General features: G+C 45.9%; 2 protein-coding genes across 2 annotated transcripts in view; one reads left to right on the top strand and one right to left on the bottom strand.

The window, feature by feature from the left end:
- The window catches only part of si:dkey-92j12.5 (multiple PDZ domain protein), a 40,386-nt gene extending 30,546 nt beyond the window's left edge, over nt 1-9,840 (bottom strand). Inside the window, exons 1-13 of the mRNA XM_056585322.1 lie at nt 9,700-9,840; nt 8,441-8,508; nt 7,497-7,663; nt 4,997-5,212; nt 4,751-4,819; nt 4,322-4,444; nt 3,880-3,963; nt 3,525-3,632; nt 3,195-3,297; nt 2,866-2,957; nt 1,343-1,556; nt 848-925; nt 125-204 (exon numbers count right to left, since the gene is read on the bottom strand). Of these exons, the coding sequence (XP_056441297.1) occupies nt 125-204; nt 848-925; nt 1,343-1,556; nt 2,866-2,957; nt 3,195-3,297; nt 3,525-3,632; nt 3,880-3,963; nt 4,322-4,444; nt 4,751-4,819; nt 4,997-5,212; nt 7,497-7,663; nt 8,441-8,453 (1,347 nt within the window). The 5' untranslated portion in view covers nt 8,454-8,508; nt 9,700-9,840. The remainder of the gene's footprint in view (nt 1-124; nt 205-847; nt 926-1,342; nt 1,557-2,865; nt 2,958-3,194; nt 3,298-3,524; nt 3,633-3,879; nt 3,964-4,321; nt 4,445-4,750; nt 4,820-4,996; nt 5,213-7,496; nt 7,664-8,440; nt 8,509-9,699) is intronic.
- A 1,010-nt stretch (nt 9,841-10,850) lies between these two features.
- Nucleotides 10,851-18,237, top strand: part of adgrl3.1 (adhesion G protein-coupled receptor L3.1) — a 139,441-nt gene continuing 132,054 nt past the window's right edge. Inside the window, exon 1 of the mRNA XM_056585320.1 lies at nt 10,851-11,250. Coding sequence (XP_056441295.1) covers nt 11,248-11,250 — 3 coding nt within the window. The 5' untranslated portion in view covers nt 10,851-11,247. The remainder of the gene's footprint in view (nt 11,251-18,237) is intronic.

Raw genomic sequence — 18,237 nt, 5'->3', positions numbered from 1 at the left:
TAGGTTCCATAGTCTAACAACTATCCAAGATAACTTAGAGTTTATAGAGTGTGAGACCTATTTTTACCAATCTGCTTGGAGAATTTATAACAGATGTCACTGTATACACAAACAGAGAACGCACCACAACTTCAAACCGAGGCCCGATGGCCCGCTCCCACCTCCTCTGCAGGTCCTGCTCCTCGGCTGGCGTGAGCTTGACTCCTTCAGACAAAGTCAAACACACAGAGATCCAGAGACCCGAGACACACACACAGACCCAACACGCTGATACTACGCAAACCCGGCCCAGCTGCAGGAGGGGAACGCTGAAGCAAACAGTGACATGTGGTGTGAAACTCTGCTATTCTAACGGTAAATAACGACACTGGGTTTGGGGGAAACATTGGCTCAGCTGTTTCTGCACACAGGACGCGACATATTCCACCCCGAACGATGGAGAATCACAAAATCACACCGTCACCCAAACACATCATCCAAACACAAACTCACACACACACACAGCCACACGTCGCTGCCATCTAATGACCACCATCTCGTCGACCCTCGCGTTCCCGCTCATTTATTCCGAAGGCCTCGCCGCAATCAAGGCTCATTTGTTCGTTCGCTCTCTAATCAAACACAAAGATCCCTGCCTAAATAGAGCCGTGCAGGCAGAGTGAGGGACATCTGGAACCAGCTCAATGAGTTGGGTAAACACATGACTGCATCGCACTATAAATAGACCCTCATTAGGGGTATGCTTCGCCACCACATCGCTGGGCTGGGAGAGCCAGACGAGCCAATCACAGTGAATGTCAGGACTCCGGGCCCAACCTGCAGTGCAGCATGGGAAAGAGGAGCTCACCATTCCTCCAGTCGTGCCTGGGTCGTCTGCTGGCATAGGCGGCCCGCCGGGAGATTTCACTCAGAGTACGGATCCCTGCTACACAGATGGCAAGGCAAACGGCCGCACACACACACACACACCCACACACACACACACACACACACACACACACACACACACACACACACACACACACACACACACACACACACACACACACACACACACACACACACACACACACACACACACACACACACACACACACACACACACACACACACACAGAAACAGTGTTGGTGCTCTGAAATGTAACATTGTAAAATACACTACAATAAATCAAGTCAAGTCGTGTCGAATTGATCGGTATCACACTTAATCACAGTTACAGTCTCCCAGGGCTTCACAATCCATCTTTTACCACGCCCCCCTAACCCTAAGCATCAGCCAGCATCAAAGCCCCTTAACCTGCAGCACCGTGAATGTCTTCCCCCTGCCTGTGTTCTGCTGTACCTGGCTCCTGGATCCTGCTGAGGGCCACCCGGTACGGGTTCCCAGCGTTGAAGCTGTGGGAGTGTCTGAGGGGCTGCAGGGGGGGAACCGGAGGCAGGATATGGCTCAGACGCACCGCCTTCCTCAGCAGCCGCAGCCTGACCAGGGGGCCTGTCCTCCTGAGCACCTCCATGGCCCGCTGCTCACTGCAACCCTGGAGGCTCACCCCGTCCACCTGGGTACACAGACCAAGGAGGGAGGGCAGTGGAGTGGGGAGAGGAGAGGGGAGGAGAGGAGAGAGGAGTGAGGGGAGGGGAGGGGAGAGGAGAGGAGAGGAGAGGAGAGGAGAGGAGAGGAGAGGAGAGGAGAGGAGAGGAGAGAGGAGATAGCAGGAGGGAGGAGAGGGGAGAGAAGAGGGGAGAGGAGAGGGAAGAGGAGGGAAAGGAGGGAGGAGAGGGGAGAGGGGAGAGAAGAGGGGGGAGAGGAGAGGAGAGGAAGAAAGGACAAGAGAGAAGAGGAGGGAGGGGGAGAGAAGGGGGATACGAGGGGGGAGAGAAGAGAGGACAGGTGGAGATAAGAGGAGAAAAGACGACGGGAGAGGAGAGGAGGGAGAGCAAAATAGAGGGGAGAAGAGGACAGGAGAAGTGCAGAAAGAAGAGGGGAGAAGTCGAGAGGGGAGGAGAGGGAGCGAAATTGGGAGAGGATGGAGGAGAGGAGAGCAAACGCGGGTGAGAGGGAAAAAAAGGCGAGCAGAGTACATGGAAGGAGAGAAATAGGGGTGAGAGTTAAACAAGAGGGGAGGAAAGGAGAGGGGTTGAAAGGACAGGAGAGAAGACAACAGCCAAGGAGTTGAGAAAAGAAAGGAGATGAGATGAGGAGTGAATAGTAAAGTAGTTGATGGCAAAAAAAGAGGAGATGAAAGAAAAGGAGAAGACGAACGGAAGGGAGGAAGGAAGAGAAGACAGGGCAGGTGGGGGGGGGGACATGAGATGGTGAGCCGAGGGGAAATAATGGATAGAGAAAAGTTTTGTCCAAGTTGACAGGGAGAGACAAGGTAGAGGTAGGTTTAGAGGGAGGGAGGGAGGAGAACAGATGGCGGTGGCCAGAGTGTAGGGATGAGATTCACCGGAGGAAAGATTCAGGCAGAGGGAACAAGGACAAAAAAGGGAATTTGTCCAAGGGTTGATGATAAGAGGAGAGCAGTTTGGAGGGGAAGGGCGTAAAAGATAGAAGTGGAGCGTATTGAGAAAGATAATATGAATGTGAAGAAAAGAGACGGTCAATAGTAATCATCAGATAAAAAGGAGCAACACACGATGAATTGGTACAAAGAGCAGATAGGCGCAGGTCTAGGGAATGAAAAGAAACCTAAGCTAAAGAATTATCCTCATCAGCTCAAAGGAACATAATTGGTACAGATGAAAACAATTCTAAAGTTGCAAGCAATGCAGGTTTTTTAGGATATTGAAACATTAAGACTATTACAGAAACACATACACAGAAATTGTGAGAGAAGCAAAGACCGAGCAAATTTCCGTCCTTACTTCAAGGATGATGTCCCCGATGTGAAGGCGACCATCTTGGTCCACAGTGCTGCCTTTCACTACGCTCTTCACTGTCACACCTGCACTGTAAACTAGGGAAATAACGTATAACGAGCAAAAACATTATGTCTGATCACTTTCAACACTATCAACTACTCAAAATAAAATCCAATAGTAGGTTGTCATGAGATACATTTCTTAGTAGATTAACTAGTTTGGATTACCTAACACTGAATGGTAAATTATCTGAATTTAAATTGAAATGTAATGTATTAAACAAGTTTAGATGTAAATCTGACATACGATGACCTTGAGTCTGTGATAATTACCTGCGTTTAGGTCGCCTATGTAGCTTGTGATGGTGAATCCCAGTCCCAGAGAGTTTTTAGTGAACTGCACGCTGAACTCATAGTCCTCCTCTGAGTCACTGAGCTGGAAACAAAACATAATGCTACGTAGTTTAGATCATCTTTACAATATACAATGTGATCTAAAGCAAGGCAGTGTACAGGCCAAGATCTCCCACTTCTCAGAACGTGAAATTTAAAAGTGTAAAATCAAACGTCAACGTCTCTTTAATTCAGAACTTGCGGCCCGATGTACGCAAACCCGTCCAAATGCCATGTAAATAACGAGCCAAGGATGGATGGTAAACCCACCGTGGCGTCGGCCCCGCGTGGGCTGAGGACAGGGGAGGAGAGGTGGTTATCCTTGGCGTCGTCTCTGGCGATCAGCAGCTTCACTTGGCTGCCAGCGTTGCGCAGCACCTGGGCCAGGTGGTGGCATGAGACAGAATACAACGGGATTGCATTAGAGTTAGACACTCTAACTAGACAGCTGCCACCGAGAAGCTATGGCATACAGAGTAGATATGCAGAATGGCTTCCTCCACAATTAGTTAGAAGAGCGAGCCGGTAGCCTTTACAAATCAAAGGAAACAAATGCCATTAAGAGACGCAAGTTGGTTTGAACTTAAAGCAAATAGGAACCATTTCCAAAAGAGTACCATCTTACCTGGGCCACCTGCTCGCTGTTCATCCCCAGAAGGTCAGTGTCTCCGATCCGCAGGATCTGGTCGCCGCTGCAGAGACGCTTATCCTGCCCACACAACAGCATACAATCCATAACCACCAAGCCTTGATGCTCCGTATTTACAGTGCTTTTTGTTTTGCTTGAATGGCGTATTTTGTTCAGAATGGTTCTATGCGATACAAGCCTATTCCTGTGATCTGTATTGTGATGAATAGCATTCCCTAAATAAGAATTAAGTGCATTAACCACATCCCGGTGTATTTTAGGAAGGCATATCGACGTAACGTCTTTGTGGATTTGAGATCTCATAAGTCGTGCTGTAATGTCGGTAGATATCAAATGAGGGGAAATGGAATCCGAACAGGACACCGATATCTGAATTGCGTCACTCGATCCACTCGATCGAGGGGCCGGACGGACCAACCTGGCCGGCGGCCCCCCCGGGGAGGATGGTCTTGACCATGACCCCCGTGCTCCTGCCGCCGACGATGCCGAAGCCCAGCCCCTTGCCGTCGTTGTTCAGCTCTATGATCTCCACGTGACGCCGCTGCCGGACGGTGGTGGAGCGGAGGCGGAGGAGGAGAGCAAACACAGAGTGAGGGACCGCTGAGGGTCAGGGTCGTGTCTGTCAGACGCTGCTCACACGTGGGCTGGTGAAAGCCCACCGCGCGCTTAGGTCACGCGGGATAAGGGTCAAAGGGATAATGCTGACGGTGCAAAGTGGAGGGAAAATAAAGTGGCTGAGTTTGATGTGGTGATGAGGGATTCAGTGTACGGCCTTAGGTCGTTTTGTAAACCTGATGTTAGACTTTCATTCAGGCACACGGACCAGAAACCCCTGCTGGGTCCTTACCTCATGGGCGATGGCAGCCAGGTTTCTCCCCATAGACATTGTTCTGGAAATACGCGGGGGGGTGCAGAACTGGGAAAATAAAAGGTCACAAACTCATACATTCAATTTGATCTTGAATCATATTATTAAGAAAAAATAATCTGTGCATCAAGGTGAAAGCATTCCTAAAGAAGCATCACCTTAGGTCGGGCCTCCCGACGGCAGAGTCTTTAAAGAACACTGTAGACACGCTCTCTCAGAGGTTACCTGCGACTCGGCGGGCATGGAGTCCTCGGGGTAGAAGTCTGTGCAGTGCAGGTCCAAGGAGTCCAGCGAGGAGTGACTTCCATCCCGGTGGAAATACTTGGTGGTGCTGGAGCGTCTGTTCTCCACGGCCCAGGTGTAAGAGTCACTGTGAGACAGCGCCTTCAGGCCAACGCATGCACCGCTGTTCATGGACACAGACTTGGAAATTCGCCTCCCCTGCAAAGAGGTCAGCCAAAGAGGTGCGGGGTGAGGCGGGGAGATTGAGGAAAGTGTGAGGGTAGGCGGACAGGTGCAAATGGGAGGTTAGGAGGAGCAGTACAAATAGGAAATACGGAGGGTAGGATCCCGGAGTATGGAGAAAAAAGGGAGGGAGATGGAGCGAATAGATGTGGTTGTCAATTGAGAGATGTCAGGCAGAGGGAGAACAGAGCAGTGGGTGGTGAAAACAGGGAGGAGAGAGAAGGTTAAACAGTGATGATGAACAGATGAGAGGCAGAATGGATGGGGCGAGGGAATAGAATACATTGGTGGCTATATAAAGATAAAGATTAAAAAGAAGGTGTTGGGGGTGAAGGAGGTGTGTGTGTGTGTGTGTGTGTGTGTGTGTGTGTGTGTGTGTGTGTGTGTGTGTGTGTGTGTGTGTGTGTGTGTGTGTGTGTCTGTCTGTCTGTCTGTGTGTGTGTGTGTGAGAGTGACAGAGAGATAAAGAGAGAGAGAGAGAGAGAGAGAGAGAGAGAGAGCGAGAGAGAGCGAGAGAGAGAGAGAGAGAGAGAGAGAGAGAGAGAGAGAGAGAGAGAGAGAGAGAGAGAGAGGGTGAGGCAGTGTGAGGTAGTGTGAGGGTGACAGAGAGAAAGAGAGAGAGAGAGAGAGAGAGAGAGAGAGAGAGAGAGAGAGAGAGAGAGAGAGAGAGAGAGAGAGAGAGAGAGAGAGAGAAAGAGAGAGAGAGAGGGAAGGGGGGGTGAGGCAGTGTGAGGTAGTGTGATTGTGAGGCAGAGAGGGGATAGTAAAGGATGAACACAGAAATACTGACACATGGTAATCTGAGATAAACGCTTCTACACAGCAGCAAATGTACCAACACACACACACACTGTGTCCTGTCTTTTTTGGAATTCCATGTCAACATGATGAAAGCATTTGGCATTTCAAAAAGTACTTTAACTTCACATAGCTGTAGTAATGAGGAGAAAAGGAAACCTTCATGCCTGTGAATTAGGACTTACAGCTCCCTAGTCCACACTGCTGAAGGCTATCAAATGTATCATTAACAAAGGTTACCACACAAAGATTGATTAGGATCAGAAACTCACTGAGGGTTTGAACTCTTAAATTGCCCTGAGAATAATCCTAATGAATGTAAAATGGGTTTCATTGCTTTAAGATGTCTTCCCTTTAACAAAATCCTGTTGTCTACCTTTTACTGGGATAGAATAGAAAGATGCACTGAGAGCCTATTACAGATATTTAATGTAATAATGGCCTTATGTGGCTGTGCATTATGGTTAGCCCCATCAGTTATTGTATATCATAACATACATTAGCAAGTTATGATGCTAAGATTGGACTCAAACCCAAAGACTGTGATCTTTGCCTCGCCGAACATGGTTGTGCATAGGTTAGGGAGGGCCACAGAACAATTTTCCTTCTTTTCAAGTGAATATTTAGTATACTATACAAAAAAGAAAGCACACAACTATATACAAATATCAACACCCAGACAAGCACACACACAAAAACACACACACACACACACACACACACACACACACACACACACACACACACACACACACACACACACACACACACACACACACACACACACACACACACACACACACACACACACACATACACAAACACACACACAAACAGGTATTTAAGTAGTGAGACAAAGGTAGAATGGTAGAATGATGTCTATGAATAAAATCTCCATGATTTTACAGAGGATGTTCCCGTCTTCCTCTTGCCCCATGTTTTACTATATATTTGTACATCTCTCTCTCTCTCTCTCTCTCTCTCTCTCTCTCTCTCTCTCTCTCTCTCTCTCTCTCTCTCTCTCTCTCTCTCTCTCTCTCTCTCTCTCTCGCTCGCTCGCTCTCTCTCTCTCTCTCTCTCTCTCTCTCCCTCGCTTTTATGAGAAGATTTAATGGTAAGCTTATAGGTAAGCTGATTACACTTGCAGTTTGCCCCATGTATTCTGTACTCAGGCAAGATGGAGTCTACTTTTTTATCATTCAAGGAAATGCAACCCTCCCCCACCGACACACACAAACAAACATACATACACACACGCACATACACATGCACGCGCACACACACACACACACACACACACACACACACACACACACACACACACACACACACACACACACACACACACACACACACACACACACACACACACACACACACACACACACACACACACATCCACAGACACACGCAGACACTGACACACACAGACACACACACACACACACATACACACAGATACCTTGGCTCTGGGCGCTCTCTTTGGCTGCTGTGTGGTGAGTATGTGATGGAAGAGAGGGCTCTGCAGCAGCGTCTTGAGCAGGGAGAGCGTCTCCTGCGTGGGGGCCTCCCCCCTCTCTTTCAGCTTGGCTTGCAGTCTCTCCACCGCCTCCAAGGCACCACGAGTATCTGCCGGGCCACGAAACGCTGTCGGTCTTTAGTGTCCTTTACTGAGTCTTTGTCTTAGCAGCAGCAAATTGTTGGTTTTACCCTGCCGTTGTCGCCGTTTATTTAACTTAACGAATACGTTTTCATTTTTACCACGCCCGTGGCGGATGAAATAGGCCAAATACTAACACACAATTGCAAGATTCCTCCATGCATCAACTATAGAGGCTGAACCAGGATGTTTGCGGTATGATTTATTTGCAATGCTTCTGTGATCAATACAGTGCTGTCATCAATTTTCTTTATCAATAAATAATTAGCCTAGTGTTTCAAATTCTCTTTGCAGAGGATACATACCAGTATAACATCTTCTAAGGTCATTTTAGGTGAGCAAGTGAGCCGTGGCCACTAACAGGAGGTGAGCTTCCCTAATTCTCTGTTGCCAGGCGGGTGAATGGTCTTAGCAAGGAGCAACAACCGTTGTGATAAGGACTTAAGTCCTGTACCACCTGCACACTTAGCTGTAGCAGCAATGCCTGATCAGATGCTGGTGCTGTCTGTGTGTGTGTGTGTGTGTGTGTGTGTGTGTGTGTGTGTGTGTGTGTGTGTGTGTGTGTGTGTGTGTGTGTGTGTGTGTGCGTGCGTGCGTGCGTGCGTGCGTGCGTGCGTGCGTGCGTGCGTGCGTGCGTGCGTGCGTGCGTGCGTGCGTGCGTGCGTGCGTGCGTGCGTGTGTGTGTGTGTGTGTGTGTGTTTGTGTGTGTGTGTGAGGTTGTATAGTATAGTAATTCACATGCTTACCCATGATTTCCATGGTTTCTTTCAGTTGCTCTTTTCTTAATTCAAAGCCATTCTTCTATTTCAGATACCTACAAAGATGAACGGCAAAAATATCACAATCATAATATAAACAACAATTTTAGCTGGTTATAGGCAGACTTTCATATAATTGGACATTTACTCTGAATACTATAGTATGTAAATGTCATACTAGACCTACAGGAAGAATATTCAACTAAGCATACAATCAAGTGTATTTTTATAGCACATGTTGTACATTAAAATGTGCTTTAAATTGGGACAGGAAAGTGAAACAGAATTATTATCTATCATATGAAATCCACTGTGTATATTCTAAAACCGAAAGAGAGACCTTGAAAATCGGCTACAAAGAATGAATAACTGATATTTCCTAAATGTCTGTCTGGGATCAATACACTAGCCGAGCCCTCTATCTTAGAGTTAAATGAAGGATAGAAAGAATTGTGTGCTAGCGCTGCAGAAGCTATATGCCTTATTAACAAGCTTGTCTCCTGGATATCGTGCTTTGGTGTTAAACTAATTAGACCATTTTTGAAGACGTCTCCACTTTTACACTAATTAGAAGATTGCCCCACCAATGACTTCCCAAGCAATATCCTAGCTTTTGCAATTCATTTTACAATGTTGAGGTGGGGAGACCATGCTTGTTTGCAAGCGTCTGGCATGTAAACTAATGCTCTTAAAATGGGATTTAAATCTCTGTCAAAGGGCTTAATCTAGCAGTGAGGTAGGCCTAATCAACAGAGACACGCAGCTCCTCCACCCTTTGGCTCATGGCTCGGTCAGCCTGTAGTCCGCACATCAGAAACATTCGAGAAGCACATGGGACAATGCAATGTTTCAATTGATACAGTAAACTCTGATCAGGAATTTAACTAGATCTCAAAGAATTACAATGATAAAACTCTATAGTATATGCATAAATGAATAATTGTATAAAGGTAAACATACAACTTTATGTAGCCTACTATAATTTGCCAATCACTAATTTTTATCCTCTCCTTCAATATGAAAACAATTTACATTTTCGTAAAATTGGCCGTTGCTTTATTCAAATTAATAATTACAAATGTAAAATGATGTACAATGGCGGCGTTTCAGGATACAACTAACACCTTAAAGTCATGTTAAAATCCTACTTGTTGAATCATCCTTTTGCCTGCGAATTTAAGGGACATATGTGCTAATAGACGGACGAACGTGAACTGTTTACCACAGCTCTCCATGTCAGCTCTCACCTCCATTGCAGCGCCGTTGGTCGAGGCTATCAACAGGTCCTGGCGGAAGTGAAAAACACTCTATATCGATTTCAATATCCAGCTACTACCTATATTTACTCAACAAAAAAAATGTCAAGTTCGTTCAGCTCATAACTGAATACAGATATATTTTTATATAAAAAGAAACAAGCTGGAGCTGCTATCTGGGTTCATTTGTCCGGCAGATCCCAGCGCCGAGCCAACGCGCATGTGTAACCTTCTCAACGCCTCTGATCTTGAGCCGCACGAGCCGCTGATTGGTCTTAATCACAGTCTGCCACATAAGAGGATTTTTTTCTTGCTCATTTCAATGTGTAACGTCTACATTTTTGGAGGGTGTGCAAGTAGGCATAATATACGTGTGTTATCTCTTATTGCCTCAATGTAAATTTCTTTGACCGCTTTTTAAGACGTCCGTTGGGAGATTTAGACCATAGCTAGACACTTAGTTTGAATATATGCCTCGTTTGATTCAAAACCATTATGATCTAATATTCACACGGCAGGTGGAGCCCTAGTCTACTCATTTAAGAAAAGATCCGACTCCATGTTTTCCACCAAACCCTCCTCCTCTCCTCAGTTTCCCCTGCATCCCCAGGAACCATCACCCCAGCTTGCCCGCAACCCTCGCGGTGCTCTGCGCTCATATCAACCGAGCATCCACCACCTGAAAATTGGTTTGTCATTTATGCCCCCCCCCCACCCCAATTCACTCGCACGCACGCACACACGCACACGCACACACGCACACACACACACACACACACACACACACACACACACACACACACACACACACACACACACACACACACACACACACACACACACACACACACACACACACACACACACCCGACCCGACCCTCTCCCGCGAAACGTTCTGTGTGTAGACCTGGAAAGACGCAGACAGGCGACGGGTATATATGGTGGATTGGAAAGAAAACAGAGATAAATTAATAGGAAAAAGAGAGCCAGAGAAGGAGAGAAAGCGAGAAAGAGAGAGGGAGACAGCGCACGAGAGAGAAAGAGAGCGAGAGGGAAAGAGAGGGAGTGAGAGAGAGAAAGCGAGAGAGAAAGCGAGAGAGAGAGAGAGAGAGAGAGAGAGAGAGAGAGAGAGAGAGAGAGAGAGAGAGAGAGAGAGAGAGAGAGAGAGAGAGAGAGAGAGAGAGACGCCTCTGTTCTCCCCTACTCCACTGGACTTTATGCATTGAACGGGCGCGAGACATTCCCTGCCGCTATGTGAGCAGTCATCGGGATACTGAGCACGCAGCTATCGGTGAGCCGCTATCTATTCCCCGACCCGGTAGCGTTGCCGTCAGGCGAACCTTCTTTTTTAACGTAATTTCTCGGGTCGGAAGCTCGCCTTGGAATCCAACTGCAGTATTCGTTGGCACCACAAACCCCCCTCTTTCGTTAATTGGGAAGATATTCCCACCCAGCCGTGTGTGTTGTGTGGACTGTAAGCGCGCCAAAGGACCCTCCGCACTGGACGCTCGTGCGGTTTGTTCGCGCGACTTGTGACATATGGTAAGAGCCCGCTCGTGCGTTGTTATCTTTCATTAATTGCGTTACATGGCATCGACCGTCAGCCTCGATTCACCGCTGACCTGCTCCGCAGTACGGTTACCCCTGTGTTTAGTTCCCACGGATGCCCAGGGGAATGTGGCCTACGAGTGTTGTAGCGGGGCGGATGTGGGCTGTTTAGGACGTAATGGTAAGGTAGGTAGCCTATCGACGGGCTCCAGTGGTGGCGGATCCTCGAGACGCCGAGTCAATGGGCGTCGCACGGTCAGACAGCAGGCTATGGGTTTGGCGAGCATGTACCAGTTTTGGAAGATAATAGATTATTTGACAGTGACATAGATAAAGCCTTTCCCCTGTAAGGATATATTTGCACGTCGTAATTGCACAACGTGTTATTAGCATTCAGTCATTAGCCCACTTACACTGCGGGTGAGATATCCTAGCCCGGAATGTAAATGGTGTAGGCCTATAGTTTTGGGAATAATAAAGCGGTATACATGTGGACCTTTTAATTCTCCATGTCTTTACTGTGTGCTGCGTGTGGGTTCATTGCGTCCACCCAAAGCGAGGAATGTGAGGCGTTATTGGGGAAACGTTAGATCTCCAACCGCAGCATCCCCGCACCAGTCTGAATCCAGTCTAATTCAAGCCACTGTGTGAAAAAAGCTGTGCATAGCAACTCGCTGCGTCCCAGGATAGATAGATAGGACACGTCAATCATGCAGATGACTGAGAGCTATCCGCTCGTTATTTAAAGAAGATGCATCCTGGCTTGTAAATGACCTTGAATGAACGACTGGTCCTGTGAGAAGCACAACGTCGTTGCTGTCACATATTGATATTGACCTAAACTAAAAGTGAATGGCTTTGCCATCGAAGATCAATTGTAGATTATTATGATGATCATTATAATTATCATAATTATGATGATTACAACAATAATTGTTATGATTATTATGACTCTATAATATTTATAATTATTATTATTATTGTTGTTGTTTTTGTGGCTGGTAATGAGCGATACGACGGTTCATTACAAGTGGTTTGTCTGCTAACACATAATTGCGGATATCTGGCGCTCAAAGCAGCCAGCTCTGCCCCCCTCGATTGGTATTTGTTGTCTTTGTGTGGTCACTGTCGATAGTCTGTTTGATGTAGTGGTAATTTAGTCTCAATATCGAATTGAATATTAACCATGGCACCCTGGGTGCAAACTTGGGACAGTTCTTATCAGATAGTGGCGGTGATAACATTGGATTGGAAGAGGATAAGGGTGAGGTGTTGACAGTTTGTTGACACATTTATCAGCAGAGTAACCATGGGGTCACACGTCTCTGAGGAGTAGGTGGCAGATAGAAACATCTTCATAGGGCTAATCCAATGAGGGCAGTAGATTTAGTCTAGGCAGATGCCAGGTTGTCAACAGCCTCTATGGCCATACCTCATTGATAGGATTAGGAGTTTGGATGATTCACTCAGAATTAACTGATTATGTTCTGTCAATGGCACTGGTGTCTTAAGGTGACAGTTATCTGGTTGAGCCAAACCTGCATGCATTTTTGTGCTTTTTCAAGCTAGTGACCTCGAATCAAAGCCCATTCCTTTACATGGATCCTACCCACTCCTCCACTGGTTAGCCAAATCTGTCAGAAGTAGTTGTGAGTTAGGTGTATTGCTAATGGACACCTTTACACTTTTGGCAGGAGCAGCAAAAGGAATCAAACTAGCAATCATATAAATGCCGGAAGACTGGTTTTACCTTGAAGTTACTGCCACATAATACCTCACACATCAACTCAGAACTGTATTTCACAATAAGGCTTTAGTCAAAACCATGCATCGTGCAATTTAAGTTATTTTTCACAGTTACCAAGGTATTTGAAATTGAACCTACAGGCAATGCTGTGGTAAGATGACTTGCTGGCATCATATATTAAATATTTAATTATATCAATATTTATTTGTATTTCCTTTGTTTGTTATTTGTTCAGTCAATGATTATATAATAACCCTGGTCTAGTCTATATCATTATATGATTGCCATAAGTAATCGTTGCATTTCTTTGAAAATATTGGAGTAAACAATAAATCATAACTGACAATGTTATTGTAAATATGTTATGTAAAATATAGCACCCGTTGATATTTATTAAACATGTCCAAGCTCTACACATGTAGTCGCACAATGACATACACACACACAGGCATATTGTTCACAGCACTGATGCAAAAGCAACAATTAAGATGCTCACTATCAGCTTGTCTGCCCTAATTAGGGCCAATTCTCATTCAAGGTGTGATGTTGTAGCAGATGGACAGACAGACAGACAGAAAGGCAGAGCTTTCATTAGGGGAGCATCCCAATGCCATAATGGTTTGGCTAATTAAGAAGTTTTTGTCTGACCAAGGGCTGGATACGAAGGGTCGTAAATCAAACATGATCATGCCATGCCCTGTTCCATTATCACAATACAACGTATCTCTGTGCTAAATCAAAGAGAGAATCCACTGTCTGATGCATTTATAATAAATGTGTAAAATGTATATATTCTACTCAGTCTAAGGGTCAGACAGCCCGATATTCAGGGTCTTCTCATTTCTTTTGTAATACGCATTTATTCACAGAGCCAACTGTGCTTCCTGTGCAGAGGTCGGGGTTCAGGAAAATGATCTTGCCTCCCTCTGTAGAGGTCAGCATCCCTAGTTTCCTCCCTCCCATAATGATGGAAATTAAATAACGAGGCTCCATTCTCCACTGACATCCTCATCCCTCTTAAAAGATGAGGTCATGAGTTGGACACTTTGCACCCTTTTCCTTCCCTTTAAAGAATAACTGCCGATTCACATTCCTCCTCTGGTGACCACAGATACATTACCCGGTTGGCCCCTTTCAACGTGTGAACGTCTGAAAATGGCCTCTGATATCATGATTCAACCCTTTACAGGGCCCTGTCGTGTCAGAGTAACTATAGAGTTACGTTGCTGTGCGATTTGATATATGCACTCGAGTACGAAAGGCAACGGTAAATAAAAACCGTCACGTCGGCTCCCACAGCTTTATCAGAGGCCAGCCCGCCTCCCTCCGCACACCACACCACACCAGAGAAGTGTGTCTGTACGCTGAATTGGTAACAGTTTACCGTCAATTTCTTACTTTAAGGCTGGTTAGACACGGGCTGTTGGTCCAGGCCATCCATGCATGCTGCTGTTAATGACACAGTTTATGTGTGAATCTGGACTTAATAAAAGACGTAAGTGTGCCTGAGAGTTATGCTTTGGATCAGGAGGATGCAGATGAGGACCCCTGAAGATGAGACTGATGATGTCATGATAAATAAATGACTCATGGCTAAGGATGGTTAAGTGTTAAAGTCCCTTGCTGTAGAAAACAAAACAAAACAAAACAAAGCAAAGCAAAACAAACGTTGTTAACCTTTATGAAAATGGTGTAATCACTTGAACATATGCATGCACGTATGTATGGATTGCTATTGATTGTGATTTTAAAGCTAAGTGGACTTCATAATTTTTGTGACAATGATGAAAGTGCCATTGCATTTAAAAAATAATCAATAATGAATAGGTTAACTCAGATATTTTGTGTCAATAGGCAAGAAAACGTGTATTGATTTGCAATTAAACTATATGGCAGATCAGGTCACAGTTAATATCAAGTCACAAAATTCTTCCAAATCCTCCAAACTGTTATTTTTCAAGCCATTCAGAGTCGAAATAGCTTGTTTGCGTCAAATGAAAATTGATCTTAGGGGAAATGCAGTATGCCTATATTCTGGGAAATGCTAAAGCTTTACAAAAAAATATCCCGAAAGGCCACAACTGTGCAATTTGATGATTCATTTTCATGAAAGACATTCAGGAATGAAAGTGGATTACATTGGACATAACGCCCTGTTAAACGGCAAACACATGGCAAGGCTCAATGTTTTGACACCATGCAGATATCACTTAGCCTCGCACAGCCAGACCATATTCTCTTCACTCATTAGGTCTGGAAGTCGTCCGTCGGCAGTGTTTGTTGATGTGCATCGCAGCCAACCTTACTTTGAGGATGATAAGGCTAGCTTCAGCCAGTTGCATCCCTCATCCCATGATGTATCTTAAAGTGGGGCAATGTTTACAACATTAGCGTGTTCCCACGACAATTTTCCAGGTTAAAACTTCTTGCATTAAAATAAAATAATTATATTGTTATAACAATAATTAAACCATTGTAGCAATGTCCAAAAATCGCATTTCCAACGTTTGTCCCTGGGGTGTGATGATTGGCCGACTGAATGTTGTTTGCAGCCCAGCCGCCCGTGTCGGCCAGCTTCCAAACTAATATCTCCAGGCACAAACCGGAGGTGAGCTTTTGATATTTCGGCTGGCCTTACGAGACTTCCCTTGTTACGCACTGAAGAGGGTTTTAAGAATGTAAATCATTCAATAGCTTATCAGAAATCAGTTTTAGTTTTCGATGAATGGCACTTTGATGACAGAGTCCATTGTTTTGCTCTCAGCTTCCCCTCTGAACGAAAAGATATAGGACGGCTGCGGTTCATCAGGCCGCTTGCTTTCCGCACTACATTGTTGCCTTCACCTTCCTCTGTCCTGCTCTGATCCGTCAGCGCTCAGTAGGAAACGACACACACCCAGAGAGACATGCACATACACACTAACACATACACTCACACAAACAGACACATAAACATACACACATAAACACACATAAACACACATAAACACACACACACACACACACACACACACACACACACACACACACACACACACACACACACACACACACACACACACACACACACACACACACACACACACACACACACACACACACAGGCTGCAGCTGCACATTTGAGGGCACACAGTCTCATTAGGGTGGTGAATGTGGGATCGGGGCAGCGGACAGAGTGATTGTAAGAAGCTCAGTCCCGAGGTCTCACCATTATTTTGGGCTCCGCAGGAAATCGTTTACAATAGCCTTCACCCCCTCCCCTCTTTCCCCCACCCTCTCCACTTCACTCAATACAAAGAGTGGGCAGTCGCTCTGGTTGTTTGCACGTGTGTGTGTTTGTGTGTGTGTGTGTGTTTGTGTACGTGTCGCCAGGGTTTTTCCGCCTCAGCCGACACAGTATTGATAGCAGAATTAGTAGTGGGACTTCCACTTGTTTCAGGAAAAGGAGAGGGGGGGATGTGGAAATGAGTCACACACAATGTGATGCAACACAGCGTAGCAGATTTGAATTACGGGGCAATGCACAATGAGGTCATCGGCGGGCTCGGGGCGCAGGTCTTAAAGTGCCCATGTTATGTCGCGGCATCGCTCTTATCAATAGACCGAAGACGAGAGTGGCAAGCCCAGTATTGTTTCTAGACCTCTGACTCAATGTTGCAAATAGAGTACAAAGGGTGCTGACCTCAATCGCACACAATGAGGGGAAAAAATATGTGTTTCTTTCTTTTGAGATATTGTCCATCAACTGCAGTTTCAAGCTCATGGTCCTTCTGAACGCTGATAATGAAGATCATTTAATTTCGAAATGTTGTAGTTCCTGCATCTCTCCTTCTCCACCGTTCCATGAGGGCGTTTTAGCGCTGGCATGCGTGTCCGACACGCCCGGAGCCCCATTTGATGACAATTTGTTTTTCATGTCTTGGGCCAATAATTGTCATTCAGGACAGTTCCCTTCGCCCGCAGTGAAACAATGGACTGTGGCCTTAACTAAATGATGTGGCCTCCCCCTCTCTCTGGTCCAGCTGGATTTTCTCAGCCTGCATCGACGCCCAAGAGATCCACCACTGCCAAGCACCGTGGTGCTTCTATAGCGGCCATCCTACGACTTATTCAAATGAAATCATAATGTCGTTCAACCTGGCTTTTCAATTTGCTCCACTGTGATCTTGATCGTTATCGAATGTTGTTTTCATTACTAGTCTTGAGAAACACTGAGCAAAACTGCGGGCCAGCACTTATTGATTTCCCACTTAGTTGATGGTGCGCTGCGATTGGCCAGGGGGGCTGCGAGGGTAGGCTCGTCACACTCAATATAACTAAAATATTCCCAGATGTAATGATCAATGACTTGATGCTGTTGCCTCACATTATTTGCGGGTTTTGTCTTTTTTTCCAGCGCCCATAAAGTCCTGCAGCATAGCCTAGTATCATACCCTAGCATGATAGGACCCTAGCTTCATAAGAAGTATTGAATCTTTATGACTCGGCTAATGGGAGGTTAAGTTGAACAAGAGAGCTAAATTGCACCACCACATCACTGCATTTATTTCACTCTGGTGTCTTAGAGGTCAATGTCTCTTCGCTGGGTATGTCCACGTTGTGAACGGCAGCGTGGAAGCCTAGCTCCTCGCTGAGGCTGTAGCCCCGTTAACCGATTACCTTTCAGCACGCCGTGGATGTGAGGCATCATGGCTCTTCTACATTAGCATTAGCATTCGTCAGTGTGCGCCTGATATGTCTTTCGGTCTTCAATAAAACCAATCCGGTACATCTGTTATTCACCAAGGAGCCCGATAGTGTCATACTGTACCATGAAAGATGAGCGCGGCTCTGCCCTTGAGGCCTTCCACAATCACTTACATAGACAGAGTGTCTGTTCTCTAACCATCTGAGAATCACGTATCTGCGCTCCGTGCTGCTGTGTGTTTGGTGTGGGATTGCTGAAACCGCTGGCCAACTATCCATCTTTGATAGCGGGATAGTTGAGACGGAAATCATCCACACGTTAAGATAAGATGGCTTCTGCTGCAGTGTAGCCAAACAAATTGTTTGAGATATTATATGTCATTTTCGCTACAACAAGCTTAGTGTATCTTTGTGTGTGTGTGTTTGTGTGTGTGTGTGTGTGTGTGTGTGTGTGTGTGTGTGTGTGTGTGTGTGTGTGTGTGTGTGTGTGTGTGTGTGTGTGTGTGTGTGTGTGTGTGTGTGTGTGCGTGTGTGCGGGTTATGAGGGA

This window comes from Gadus chalcogrammus, chromosome 3, assembly GCF_026213295.1.
Source record: "Gadus chalcogrammus isolate NIFS_2021 chromosome 3, NIFS_Gcha_1.0, whole genome shotgun sequence".
NCBI lineage: Eukaryota > Metazoa > Chordata > Actinopteri > Gadiformes > Gadidae > Gadus > Gadus chalcogrammus.
This window is presented reverse-complemented; position numbering and strand designations above follow the sequence as displayed.